This window comes from Bombyx mandarina, chromosome 01, assembly GCF_030267445.1.
Source record: "Bombyx mandarina strain Sakado chromosome 01, ASM3026744v2".
In the NCBI taxonomy this organism is placed as follows: domain Eukaryota; kingdom Metazoa; phylum Arthropoda; class Insecta; order Lepidoptera; family Bombycidae; genus Bombyx; species Bombyx mandarina.
Window position 1 is genome coordinate 4,225,515 of NC_143208.1, and position 15,578 is coordinate 4,241,092.

Genomic DNA, 15,578 nt, shown 5'->3' on the forward strand with positions numbered 1-15,578 from the left:
AACTTAAAGTGATCTAAATTGTTGATACTATAACCATGTTTCAGCTTGATATACCCATTGTGGAACACCCTGTATATGAATATTGTGGAAATACTATAATGATAATGAAAACGCGAAATTATAACGTAAAAATAATTTTAATTATAAATCATTAATATTCTCGTGTTCATTGCTAATTTATCTTCTTCTTCCGGGCCTTTTCCCGGTCTAGTGTCAGGGTCCGCTTTCCTACTTAAACTCCTACGCCCGGTCTTCGGCATCCTTCTGAGTGAGGTTATTCTCCTCCATATCCGCTTTTACCACATCAACCAGCGTTTCTTGAGCCTACCGCAACCATTCATTGCTAGTTTATCTTAAAACGTTAAAAAGAATTATTCAATATCACGAAAGGGGAAATAAAAGATCACTTCACATTTTTCCCCTCTTCGAACTGCTCTTTGTAGAGTGAAAATTTTACTGTCCAATTAATTAAGCGTCAATCGATAAGGATTACAATGGCGAGTTGTATTATGATCGCACGATTTAATGTTGAAAATTATGATAAATGTTTTGATACATTTATCATGATTTGATTTTTATTATGTTATCTCCAGTATATTACATAATACTCATTATCAATTGTACCCTTTTAAAGAAAATTCTATTGAGTTTATAAAACTTAATACTGTAAGCGACAAATAATAAATAATAATAAATAAATATTTACTAACAGTCACGCCACGTTAACTGGTCCCGTGATAAGTTCGTAAAGAACTTGTGTTACAGGTACCAGATAACGGAAATAAATATAAGATTTTTATTATACACATACACATATTTAATATGCATCCATAACCCTGGAGAAGACAAATATCTTCCCTTGGCAGGATTCGAACCCGCGACCCCTTTGTGTAGTGACCATGTCACTTACCACTACACCAGACGTAAATGCCTTCTATCTTTTTTATAACGTGCGTTTGATCTTAAGTGGTTACTGAAGCATACTGATGCTGCGATGGTTTCGCTTAAGCCATTGGCATAGAACGGCAAAAATTAAAAAAATGCACTTCAAATGATTTTCGGCTTCTTCGAAGAATTGTTTTGATAGTGATAAAAAATAAAACATTACTTAATCATTTAGGTCAATATGCACAGAGAGTGCGATAATGTTGAGTCATGCACGATTCTGTGTGCGTCCCGTGTGCGTGACACGATCTGCTCATGTAATTAATCATTCGTATGCATTCTTAGAAATTTGTCATCAATCGTCTAAATCCTGATTTACATATAATTTCGTTACTACGTTTTAGAAATTGTGTGAATACCGTACAAAAATAGATATGGATATTTAATGAATACTTCAGTAAATCAGTACTTTATATTTCATTTTAAAATAAATACTTAGAAATTGGGACGGCAGGATAGCGTAAAACACGTATGAAATTGTTTAGCGTGTTTACTAGCTACTACTTTTAGCAGTTCAATTTATGCGAAAATATTCAATGAATTTATTTGTATTTCACTAATGTATATTACTAAAATTAAAACTGTTTTTTAACGTAACTGTTTTAACGTTTAAATATTGCGTCAAATTACTTAATCTCCGCTGCGGAGAACGTTGTGATTGAAATATAATAATACATTTTTATATTTCGTACTGCATAGGTGAGTGACTTCACGGTCCATTTCGTGGAGCCCCTAAACGATACAATGAATGTTGCTACCGATCTTCAGGCATAGATTCGAAGTCTTGATTGTATTTTAAAACGGTTGTTCCACATTTAAAACCGGGCCGGGCCACACAAAGGTTTCACGGCAGAAATAAGCAGCCTATAATACCTACCCGTGCGGGCTACCGACGCTCCTTTGTAGTTGCGTCTTTTATGTAAAATTTTTCGGGTTTGATCTTTATTACACAATATCATTCGTTCAACTTGGAAGTCCTGTCTGGACACGCATTAAGTACGCTTTTGCCTTAAAAAAAATATTATCTCCGGGATTTGAATTTTGGCATAGTCGTATTGTATTTACACCGTTTATAACTACATATCGGACCACAACGATTCATCTGATCTCGGGCAGCTGTTTTAATAATGACCAATAACAAATTTCACTATAAAGTAAAAATCAGAGTACAAAGCGTAATTACGTAAGAGAATGCAGACTTGCTCGAGGGCACCTAACTGCAGACCTATCAGTATCACTGAGGCCAGACCCGCTAAGGCTTTGTTAACTTCATATCTACAGAACTTGAAAGTCGGTAATTGGATGCGTCGCCTATGTCTTGGAAATGCTTTTGAACGAGACACCTTGCATTGTCAGGTTGTTTATTAAACTTATTTCATTAATGAATTACCTAACACCCTTTTTGTTGAAAGTTCAATGTTTAATTAAATGTTTTATTCGTTTTAAAACACTTATTCGATTATTTTTAAATTGTGTATATTTAAATCTGGACTATATTTTCTAGTATTGGTTCTTATTTAAAATTACATTAAGCAAGTTTTTGTATAGGTAGTTACCATACTGAATATTCGGTGGGTAAGCATTCATGTAAACGCGAATGTGAGTTATTTGTAAAGTTTAAAAATAAAAAGGCTTTTTACTTTTAATGACGAATTATTGTTTAAAATCTCAGTTGACTATGGAATTAAATTAACCAACTTCCTTGTCTCTTTTTTCCATTTGGTCTCAAAAACTATACTTCACGTTTGGATTCACCTTTCCTACTACCTATTTGGAGCTCCACTATATTTCTACAGATAGTCTCTTAATTGCGTGATCTGGATTCATGACGCGCGACATGACCAAGTCGCCTTATGTCTAAATATGTAACTATACTTGAGACCTTAGAACTTATACCTCAAGGTGCGTGGCGCATTTACGTTGTGGATGTCTATGGGCTCCAGTAACCACTTAATGCCAGGTAGGCTGTGAGCTCGTGCACCCATCTAAGCAATAAAAAAAAAGTGAGTGATGCTCTTCCCGAAAAAAAACAAGGGTGAGTTTTCAGTTTGTCTACCAGTTTTCTCTTATAAAATTAAATAATTGAATATAAAATTACATTTATACACATTTTGTGCATAAACACTTTCATGACATTGTTTAAAAATATTTTTTTCCGAGAATTTGCGTCAACGTGATCCAGCACTAAGCCTCCTTTACAAAATGTTTCGTTCTCACAATAATGGCTGTCGAATATGAAGAGTATTTTCACCATAAATGAAAAGAGATACACAATACTGCCGAACGGAAATTTCCCGTTATTCGACACAAAGAAATAGACGGAAAAAAAATTACACTGTTTCTTTTAGACATATATTTTTGTGTGGAAAGGCTGTATTTTTATTGCCTTTGTAGACAGGTGAACGTACGGCCCACTTGATTGTGAGGGGTCATTTTCGCTCGTGGAAGCCAGCAATGCCACAGTCATACCATTAATTACCTACCGGTAAACACCGTGGGGAGTAGTTTTATTGTAAATCTGGACGGTACGTGGTAAAAAAAGATCTGTGAACGCGTACTATGAATGAATACCGTGATTCTAGGATGAACTTATGCTCCAGAGGCGGGAGGTGAGATTGTTATAAGGACACCATGGGATCATATCAAACAATTTTCCACGTAAAAAATATATGGTTGAAAACACAGAGCCTCCTAGGTTCCAAACAATCCGGGATTAGCGGAAATCTGATCCTCTGATTGTTTTCCGCCTTGGCAATAATAAAGAGATCATATTGTTCAGTTTATTATTTATATAAACAGGCGTGCACTGTATATTTCCGTGATAAACTTCCCGAAAAACTTATCAAGTAAACGTCAACCTCTTCTTTTCCATTCTCCTTCTCCTCGCGTCGTTTCCGCACTGCTAAGGGTCGTGACCATTATATGTCGACAAGATTTTGCTCCTTGTAATGTCCCGCCAGCGCCTCCGATCATTAGCCGCATAAATGGTACATAATTGTAATATTCACTTCGACGAATAATTAAAACTGCGAAAAAGGACAATCAAATAATTATTATTAGGTGCAAGTAGCTTTGAAAAAGCAATTAATACGAAGGAAAAAAAGTTATATGACCGGCTTAGAATTTTGGCATCTTGCATCTTTTGGCATCTTGGTTTTCGTTAAAAACAATTTTAATCGAGAAGTTCGTATATGTGGTTGACTTGCTTAATTTGTTACCAAAAACGAATCGAGTTGTTTTTTTATTGCTATGATGGGTGGATGATCTCATGGCCCACCTGGTGTTGTGGCTACCGGGGTCCATAGTCATCACCAACGTAAATACCGCTACCCATCTTTAGACATGAGTTCTAAGTCTCAACTTTAACTATACCGCAGCTGCGCCACCGGCAAATCGATACCGATTACTGCCAAACAGCAGTAATAGGCAGAGTGGTGGTAGCCATGGGGACTCACAAGCCGCCCTATAACCAGTAATTACGCGAATTATAATTTTTGCGGGTCTGATTTATAATATACGATGTTATTTCTACACCGTGGAAGTCAATCGTGAGTGAACATTTATTAAGTTCGCATATCATTAAATTAGTACTTGTCTGGAATTCGAACACCGGCATAGTCGCCTAGCTCGATACGAAAACACCACGTTTTGAAATGACATTCCAAATTGCTTAACTTATATTACGTGAGCTCTACTCATCTAAGGCATAGCTAAAAAAATATTCATAAAAATTAATAAGTAAGCAAACTGTAAACTGCAAAATAACTGACGTGATAACGAAAACAGCGCTACCTGCGTGATAAATCCTTTATCGATACGTACTCGTCAAATTCAGTCTAGAGTACGTTTTATCGCTTAGGCTTAGGTAGGGCTACAAAATAAACGGATCGGTCCCAGACAGCAATTACAGTTGCTAGGTAACCTAATGCCCCTCTCGATGGGGTGATGTTCGCCTTTGTTCCGGCGTCTGGGATATCTGGCGGAGGGGTGACGCTTTGTTTAGTGGCATGTGATTGATGTTGATTTACATTTTCCTAACGTTGAATGTTTAGACAAATTTACTAGACGGAGACCCGATTAGTCGGACATAACACCAATCATAGTGTTCAATTCAGTTAAGATCGTTGTCAGTGTGTGTTTCGGATGAAGACAATATTTCAAAATAGCTCAGGTGTCAGACGTATTGAAGTCTCATTTAAAAAGACCGTTGAGAAATGAATGGCTATCTCCTTTATTGTCCTTTGTGCATTAAAGTTTACTAACTCGAATCCGTTACTAAAACGAAATAAATAAATAAATGTACATGCGTTTTATTTTGGCTTAGTTCTAACTACAAAACGAAGGTGAGGAGAAAATAACAATGGAAGTCGCTTACTTTTGAGTGTTAACATTTTAAACTTTCTAAATTCAATTAATGCTAGACAAGATTAAGTAATCTCAGACCGTAATACTAATTCTTTTGTTTAAAAAAATATTCGTGAATCGATTAAAAGATATGTATGTTAATATAATCAGTTTGAAAATATATATTGTTAAACTATAATTGTAGACGCAATTGTAGACTAGTCTTATCAAAAAAAATGTTTGTAGTAACTCAAGATGCCGATGATGAGAGCAAACAGTTGTGTCCGGCGGATTGCAGCAGCAATCTGTTGCTGGATTGTCCCCACACAACTCTTTATTTAAGATTCCCGCACGATCGAGAGTTAAAGGTGAGTCACGAATAAAACAATAATGAATAACTATTTAGTATTTATTAATTAGCTGCTTTAAAAATGTACTGTGACCTAATAAATTCGACTTATGCAACAGATACGAAACCTCAGTTCATTACCTGTGTTAAGTCCCTTAACTATGGTTGAAAATTAAATGAAAATTCAGGTCGACCTGTCTGTCCGGGCTCTCCCAGGTAACCTAGTTTGCATACATGCAGCTTTGAGCCGTATACTTTGTGAATAAAATTCAATTTAAACTATGGGATGTTGCAAGCTAGCTCTGAATGAGATAAAATAACGCGAGCCTAGATTATGCACAGACCCGCTCGCGGGGGTAGGGAAGCACTCCCGTCCGATGACGCTGCCTGTAGATAAAAATCAATACATTTACTAGGTCGGCCATTACGGACATAATTTCCTAGAATTAATTTCCATAGCAACAGCCGTTGCTTCGCATACTACGAACGCTTGAAATATTGAAGTGAATATCAAAGAGGGCAATTAAATATACTGAGAAATCTATTAGGGGATTATGATTTTCGCTATAATTTTATTAGTCTCAAGAAAAACAAAGTAATAAAAACTTTATGAATAGAAAAAAATATTCTTGTATGCTTTGATATTGCTACATACTAATAATTTAACGAGTGACATATGAGCAGCCAATAATTGAGTGGCTACTGGGAGTGCAACATCACCAATTAGGCAACACCTCGGGGTTTGTACGCGATTTTTTGCGCCAGATTTAACCCTAGTTGGCTAAGGGTTCGTGTTTGGTTGTTTTGTGACGTCGGATTGCTTTTTTGGTCATGTTTACAAATAGTTGGCAGATTTTTTACCTCGTCGTTCCATGATTTTGTATATCTTTTATCTATACTAATATATAAATCTACAGTGGTTTTTCCGGATGTTCCGTTATAACTACTGAACCATGCATCCGATTGACTTGAAACTTGGTATCCGTGTAGAAAATACATGTATTTAATGGATAAGGCTTATATTTATATAAATGTTGGACTCCCTAATAATAATGCCAATTTTAAATGCCCAGCAAAGCGAGCGACTACGGCTAGTACAATCATATAACCTGTTAAATAGAAGTTATTTTTTAGAAAGTTTTTTTAGGTAACAATAGCCGACTCACGTTGCGGGAATTCGCCCATGGACATCTCATCAGCGTCCAGTTTTCTTTTTCATTTGCTCTAGGTCAACAGACGAGGTCACGACCTCTTTTATTTTTATTACAAACATATTACAAATTTTCTTCAGCCATCGTCAATACCCTTGTATACTTATTCGTTAGTTATCCGCGTCCCCCGATCACGGAGCGTCTCCAACCTGAGCAGCTGCGGGACATCGTCTCGGCGCTGTTCCCGCAGGAGCGGGAGGGATTTGTCGCTCCCGCTATGGACGCGCCGCCGGACTACGAAGGCGAAGCCTCTGCTGAGGTGCCCCATACAACGGGGGCGGAGCTCTGTGTGGCCGTGCGCAAAATGTGCGCGAAGGACACTGCACCCGGCCCGGATGGTGTCCATGGCCGGGTTTGGACCTTGGCTCTTGGTGCCCTAGGGGACCGACTCTTGAGACTTAACAACTCCTGCCTCGAGTCGGGACGGTTTCCTTCATCGTGGAGGACGGGCAGACTCGTGCTGTTGAGAAAGGAGGGGCGCCCGGCGGATTCTGCCGCCAGGTACCGTCCCATCGTGATGCTGGATGAGGTGGGCAAGCTGCTGGAACGCATTCTGGCAGCCCGCATCATCCAGCATCTGGTCAGGGTGGGACCCGATCTGTCGGCGGAACAGTATGGCTTCCGAGAGGGCCGCTCAACGGTAGACGCGATCCTTCGCGTGCGGGTCCTCTCGGAGGAGGCCGTCTCCGTGGGGTGGCTTTGGCGGTGTCGCTTGATATCGCCAATGCTTTTAACGCCCTGCCCTGCTTCGTGATAGGGGGGCGCTGGAACGACATGTGCCCCCTACCTTCGTCGGCTGGTGGGTTCCTACTTAGAGGACAGATCGGTCACGTGTACCGGACACGGTGGGATCCTGCACCGGTTTCCGGTCGTGCGCGGTGTTCCACAGGGGTCGATGCTCGGCTCCCTTTTGTGGGATATCGGGTATGACTGGGTGCTGAGAGGCTGAGAGGTGCCCTCCTCCCGGGCCTGAGCGTAATCTGTTACGCAGACGACACGTTGGTCGTGGCCGGGGGGGGAGGGGGAGGGGGGGGGAGTTTTGCTGAGTTTGCCCGTCTTGCTACAGTCTACTTGCTGCCAGTCTTGCCCGGCTGGGGTGGCGCATGTCATCGGCAAAATCAGGAGATTGGGCCTCGAAGTGGCGCTCAGTAAATCCGAAGCCATGTGGTTCCACAGGCCCCGGAGAGTGCCACCTGTCGATGCCCATATCGTGGTTGGAGGCGTCCGTATCGGGGTCGGGGTGCAGTTGAAGTACCTCGGCCTCATTCTGGACAGTCGTTGGCCCTTCCGTGCTCACTTTCAGAACCTGGTCCCTCGTTTGTTGGGGGTGCCGGCGCGTTAAGCCGGCTTCTGCCCAACGTCGGGGGGCCTGACCAGGTGACGCGCCGTCTCTATACGGGGGTGGTGCGATCAATGGCCCTATACGGGGCGCCCGTGTGGGGCGAGTCCCTGGCCGTGGGGGTGGCATAGCTGCAACAACGGCCACAACGCACCATCGCAGTCAGGGTCATCCGTGGTTATCACACCATCTCCTTTGAGGCGGCGTGTGTACTGGCTGGGACGCCGCCTTGGGTTCTGGAAGCGGAGGCGTTCGCCGCTGACTATAAGTGGCAGGCTAACCTTCGTGCCCGGGGCGTGGCGCGTCTCAGCCCCAGTGTGGTCAGAGCGCGGAGAGCCCAATCTCGGCGGTCCGTGCTGGAGTCATGGTCCAGACGGCTGGCTGATCCTTCGGCTGGTCGTAGGACCGTCGAGGCGATTCGCCCGGTCCTTGTGGATTGAGTGAATCGTGACAGAGAACGCCTCACTTTCCGGCTCACGCAGGTGCTCACTGGGCATGGTTGTTTCGGTGAGTTCCTGCACCGGATCACAGCCGAGCCGATGGCAGAGTGCCACCATTGTGATCGCGGCTTGAACACGGCAGAGCATACGCTCGTCGCCTGCCCCGCATGGGAGGGGTGGCGCCGTGTACTCGTCGCAAACCCACTCTAACCGGCGCCATCTAAGCGGGCTTCGGACAGTCTGCCGATCGAGAGGGCTGGTGGTCGTGGCGCCGACGACCGCCAGTCCGGCGTCCCGAGGGGGAGGGTGATGGGAGAAATGTGCTCCGCACTAAACGCTTCACTTTCCCCCCTTTGCCTTGTCATGAGTTCTGTCTCATGCGAGGTTTGGACGTTGGTTATTGAGCGACAGGAGGTTTTAGTCAGTTCGACTCTGACATACCCCGCCCAGTATCCCCAGAGAAGGGCGGAAGTCCGTCGAATTCCTCCTAACAAAAAAAAAAAGTTATCCGCGTTGTTTCATCAGGCCTTTTTTATTTGCTGTACCATTATCGTCTCCTCTAATTATGTAATTGTATACGTATTAATGGAAAAATTTGATTCGAGCCCTACACCCCAGCAGAGGGTAATAGGAAAGCATGATGATGATGATGATGATACGTATTATTATAAACGTTCTATATATGTATATGTGTGTGTATTTTTTTGTGTTATTATTGCGCCTTCTCTAATTACTCAACATTACCTTCCTTTTAATTCTTATGCAGTATGTATTGTGTACTATGTATTTTATCCCTTCCACTTCGTTTTATTAATATTTTTAAGTTGTATATACATAATATATGTTCAACAAAATTCGTATCGTTAGAATATATAAATTAATTGTTTGTGTTGTATGTAAATTTCTCGCAGGGCTGGCGATACATGATCAAGTTGGCGTCTTACAATAACGGTTCACATATACATCACCAGCAGCTCACCAAAGAGGACGTGCCGGCCGTCGTCGACAAATGCCTAAGTTTTATTTACGCTCACGGTGAGTGCATTGTTTATTTCCTTATTTCATCAATTTCTCAATTCATCGTTTTTTTTCTCGATTCATCGATCTCACAGCCAACCTGGTTGTTAAGTGGTTACTGGAGCCCATAGACATCTACAACGTAAATGGGCCACCCACCTTGAGATATAAATTTTAAGGTCTCAGTACACTTACAACGGCTGCCCCACCCTTCAAACCGAAACACATTACTGCTTCACGGCAGAAATAGGCGGGGCGGTGGTACCTACCCGCGCGGACTCACAAGAGGTCCTACCAATCATATCAATTATATTCGTGTCGGTGTTCATTGTGACTATAGGTTAGCATTGCTGAACTAGTGGTTTTTAAATTCAGTTAAGGATAACTATTCTATTAACGTGGTATTAAAACGAGTTACGCAATGGTTAACGCTGCTAGGGCAAGGGTCGTGGGCTTAATGCCGATTTCAGATAAACATTTGCGTGACGAATAAGGTCACCTCTGTCTGGCTGTCTAAATAGACAGTATGACAGTATTTGTGTACAAAGGTATATTTATAACATAATGCAAATGAATATATGCAATATATATATTTCAGTCATATTGTACAATCCTAGGTTGGGGACAGTGACCGTGTATGATATGTCCTCGATGATATTATTTTTGATAAACAAGTTCAAATTATATTTTCGTATACATTTATATTTATCGTCTCGATATTTTAGTGATTCTAATTACCTTAATTAGCTTTGCGGGAGGGTATTTGGTCTTTGTGTTCGTGTTCCGAGATGCTTCCGGCTACACCCGATAATATCTTAGCCGTCGCGGCCGTTTTAAATAGAATCTGTTTTCACAAATTTTGCTAGATTTTTTATTGATTGTCTTTGTCTATATATATAAAAATGAATTGCTGTTCGTTAGTCTCGCTAAAACTCGAGAACGGCTGGACCGATTTGGCTAATTTTGGTCTTGAATTATTCGTGGAAGTCCAGAGAAGGTTTAAAAGGTGAATAAATATGAAAATGCTCGGAATTATATGAAAACAAACAATTTTGTTTTTCCTTTAATGTGTCCCTCGTCGGACGGATTCCTTTTGTTTGTTTTAAATTTATTTTATACAAAATTTTAGGTCTTTTATTTATCGATTGAGCTACTACGAAGTCTGCCGGGTCAGCTAGTCAATAATAAAATTTAATGTTTCCGAAGCGAAGCGAAGCGAAAGTGGGTCGCTAGGCTATAATAAATAAATAAAATAACCTACAATATTTATCGTGTTTTTTTGACTCTGTTGCGGTTGAACGTCCACCCGATGTTAAGTGGTTACGCACCTCGTGATATGAGGTCTAAGCCTCAGTTCTGTATTATAACGACTGCTCCACCCTTCATACCGGACCGCATTAAAAATTCACGGCAGAAATAGACAAGGTGATGCTGCCTATTCGTGCGGGCTCAGCAGACGGTCTACCAGCAAGGCGAAAAGCGTTTGCTCGCAGCCTTCATTAACCTGGCTGTCAGAGATGCAATCGGTCGTATACGCAAATATCAAATTAATCAATTGTGTTCCTTAAGAGCTTGAACACAATTTATATTCTCCAGTACTACGCACGCGCTGAGGCGGTGGTATTCGTTGTCAGATCACAATGAACTTCGCTAGTCTATTTTCAGTTGCAAATAAAAAATCAAGATTTTCCATCTTTCATCAATCCCACTCACTATTAGGTATATTCCTTTGCTTGTTACTGATATTTTTATATGAATATTTTTATTGGCATGTAAACTTTTGTGTTGCAGTAATTTTAGATTGACATGTTTACTATGTACTATTTATTTCGTTCTGTATAGGTATAATACAATAATAAAGTAATTGGCGTTATGAAATGCGTAAAATTAAAAATATAAATGAATATTATATAAAATTATCAATAAATGAGTTATTGACTTGATTGTGATGAAGCATTTTTTATTCAGAACACGCCTAAATACAAAAAAATGGAAAATTAGAGAAATTTTAAATTCATGAAATCGTTACTTTTTGGCCGCAAAATTGAAAACGACCCTTAGGGTAAGTTTTTATTTTTTGCGCAAACCGGTGAACGCCTTCTCGGTCCATCTGGTGTTAAGTGGGTGCCGGAGCTCACAGACACCACAACTAGAGATCTATCTATGTCTCAATTATTTAATAATCACGTATGTTACAATTTTCGGCCGTACGATTTTTATTACACGATGGTATTCCTTCATCGCGGAAGGCACTCGTGAACATAATCTGAATATGTCGTATTTTATTTAGAATATCAACTTTAATTTTAATAATTCGATTAAGTTCTTAACAAATCTTATGGTAACAATCGTGGTAAAGATTCTATCTCTATCTATATACTTATAGGTATATAAAAATGAATTGCTGTTCATTAGTCTCGCTAAAACTCGAGAACGGCTGGACCGATTTGGCTAATTTTGGGTCTTGAATTATTTGTGGAAGTCCAGAGAAGGTTTAAAAGGTAGATAAATATAAAAATGCCCGAAATTAAATAAAAATAACAATTTTGTTTTTCCTTTGATGTGTCCCCCGTCGGAAGGATTCCTTTTGTATGTTTTAAGTTTATACAAAAGTTTAGGTCTTTTATTTATCGATTGAGGCACTACGAAGTCTGCCGGGTCAGCTAGTTAAGTAATATAATTGTTCCGTGGCGACATTAAATCCTTGTTTTAATTTCATTACAGAACATGGTGTTAAGTTATAAATGTTCGGAACGTGATTACTTTAGTTGTGTCATGTTAGGAATTACACGCATAACCACATTCCACATAACAGCATTCATGTCCGGGTATGGCGTAATTTAAATTCACACTGATCACCGTACAATTGATCGGAGCGCAGCTCGGTTCGCCTCGGTCCCCCGGTAGTCGAAATTCGACTGTAATTAATTGAAATTGTAAGTTTGTACACTGATGATTCTATTGTCATAGACTACTTCTGGAATCACAAACTTCTTTCACCAAAACTGCACTTTAGACACATCTATATATTAATGCGTGAAGCAAAACTTTGTACCCCTTTATACGAAAATTGCGCGGACGGAGGAGTATGAAATTTCCCACTTTCCAATTCCCCAAAAAATATAGAGAAGGAGTGCACAATGCTAATATTTTTTTAAATAATGCTTAAAAAAGACATTAAATCAATAAATAAAACATTTCACACACTACCGTGTATTTGACACACACACATATACTCTTTGTTTATTGTCAAGCTTTAGTTAACGCTTAAACTCTGTGGTCAAATTGAAAATAGGTTAATATTGTTTATCTTTAATATTATTTGTCTATAGTGTAGTCTTGGCGAAATCTGTTTTTGATAATATACCCATAATAATATTCAAACTTATAATTCCAATTAATTATAGTCGAATTTCGACTACTGCGGGACCACTAGTATTAATAAAGACAAACAATATTTATCTATTCTCAATTCGACCACAGACTATAAGCAATAAGAAAAGTTTGACAATAAACAAATAGTATGCATGCGTGGGTGTGTCAAATACACGGTAGTGTGTGTAATGTTTTTTTTATTGATTTAATGTATTAGCATTCTGCACTCCTTCTCTATATTCATTTATAATTTCATACTCCTCCGTCCGCACAATTTTCGTAAAAAGGGTCCAAAGCGTTTTTCCGTCACTTAATAATGTATAGATAATCTATAAACTGTCTAATCTTTGTACAGGAAGTCTCACTGAGGGCATATACCGTCGAGCGGGTAGCAGTTCAGTATTGTCTGAGCTGCTCGCCAGGTTCAGGAGAGACTCGTGGTCGGTCCAGTTGAGTCCCGGTCAACATTCGGAGCACGACGTCGCCGGTGTACTAAAAAGATTCTTCAGGGATCTACCAGAGTCACTTATACCTAAGGACAATCATCAGGTTCTGATCGGCGCGCTCGGTGAGTTATCTTTTTATATTTACTACTAGTGGTAGGACCTCTTATGAGTCCGCCCGGGTAGGTACCACCACCCTGCCTATTGAACCGTGTGAAGCAGTAATGCGTTTCGGTTTAAAGTGTGGGAAAGCCGTTTTAACTATACTGAGAACTTATAATCTCAATGTGGGTGGCGGTATTTACATTGTAGATGTCTATGGGCTCCGGTAACCGTCTAACATCAGGTGGGCCGTGAGCTCGTCCCCCCACCTAAGCAATATTTGTTTTTTATAAGTTTATATTTTTTATTTGTATACCTCACGTTTTAATTAACAATAACCATTTTATTACAGTGAGTGATGTGTTTACAAAAAAATATTTCAGTGTACCTGCTTAGGTAATTTCGCTTCGTATTACCTGTGGAAACACGAGTAACTCGATTGTCGATGCATCGTCGAATTCTCGGAAATATTGTTGTGACGTTCATACATGTCTACCTACACTGAATCCTGTAAGCGTACGCCCACCGGCGCTTATTGATTTTATGCATTACAAGTTTAAAGCCGCGACCATGACGTGCTAGCCATCTCTTTCGCGGAGATATAAATACGTGTCCGTACGCCGTCGGCGGTTCTAGTCTAAAAAGTTTTGCTACAAAACAAAGATATCGCAATATTTTTGGACGAAAAAAGCAATAGCAATACGGCTCGCTCTGCTGTTCGTCTGACGTCGGAGACTATGAAGCGAAACAAAGTTATTTTGGTTTTTTTAATTCGGAAATAATAATTATTATTGTTGTATCGGCAAACTTAGTATTTCCGAACACGATCGAAGACAACTAAAACAATATAGAGGCTGTTCTTACATAATTGGAGTAGCGCTTTTTTTTAACGAGAGAATGAACGTCTCCCGCTTGTTAGCATTACGAGATACAAGACAAGTAAAAATAAACTTAACCCTTTTAATGTTGAGCTTATTTTCACATATTCGCAGAAATTGTTAGAGCATTTTTGAAAAAAGAACGTTATTTGAAACTTTAAATTAAAAAGAACATAACAATCAATGCTAAATTCACAGTAAAATATTTTTTATTTAAATGGTTAACAAAAATGTTATTAACTTATCAAAAACGTTATACATACGTAAAGGTCGATACCTAATACCTATAATCAAACTGCGTAACAGTCGGTATTCCGACGCTCCGCACTTTTTACCCATTAACAGAGTCGATCTATCGACAGTTCGCGCTCAAAGGGATAAACTAATAGAGTGATTACACAAAATCTGAAATCACGTGAATATCTGACATAACTGAGTCAGAGCGTTAGGTTCTGTTCTCACTCTCCTTCTTTTTTATTTGAGACTAGCGACCCGCCCTCGCTTCGCTTCGGAAACATTAAAAAACACATGACCAAAAAAAAAAAAAAAAATAGTAGCCTATGTTCATCAGCGACAATGTCGGCTTCTAATGGAAAAAGAATTTTTCAAATCGGTCCAGTAGTTTCGGAGCCTATTCGAAACAAACAAACAAACAAATATTTCCTCTTTATAATATTATAGTATAGATCAAATATTCTTTATCGGATTATTGTCCGGATAATAAGGCGGCAAACGTATCGGTTTTCAGTGATCTTGGATCATGGCTATTATTACTTTATAATAAAAAGGCTTACATTTGGAGCTTTTTCTAATTTAAATTTGAAGGTTCGTCTGACAATTTATTCTGGTACAATGCTTTATCCATTTTCGAAATGTTAAATATTTACATGTTAATATTATTAAGGTAACAAAAATATTTTTAAACTAACAAAATTATTTATTTTTGCAAGTACCTATTCAATAGGACTACTTATAAATTTATGAATAGGCCTAAAAGACTTAAGTACTATTTTCGAATTCTTTGTCCTTTGTTCGGTGAAAGCAAAAAAAAATCCTTTATAAAAAAGTCAATAACAAAAGAAAAGACATATTGTTTGTTATATAGAAGTTAAACTGAAGGTAATTCTTGAGGTGT

General features: G+C 39.4%; 1 protein-coding gene across 1 annotated transcript in view; it reads left to right on the forward strand.

Moving 5' to 3' along the window:
- RhoGAP15B (RhoGAP_ARAP and RA_ARAPs domain-containing protein RhoGAP15B) overlaps nucleotides 1-15,578 on the forward strand; it is an 86,266-nt gene that overhangs the window by 51,244 nt on the left and 19,444 nt on the right. Inside the window, exons 4-6 of the mRNA XM_028178548.2 lie at nucleotides 5,536-5,657; nucleotides 9,540-9,663; nucleotides 13,376-13,588. Of these exons, the coding sequence (XP_028034349.2) occupies nucleotides 5,536-5,657; nucleotides 9,540-9,663; nucleotides 13,376-13,588 (459 nt within the window). The remainder of the gene's footprint in view (nucleotides 1-5,535; nucleotides 5,658-9,539; nucleotides 9,664-13,375; nucleotides 13,589-15,578) is intronic.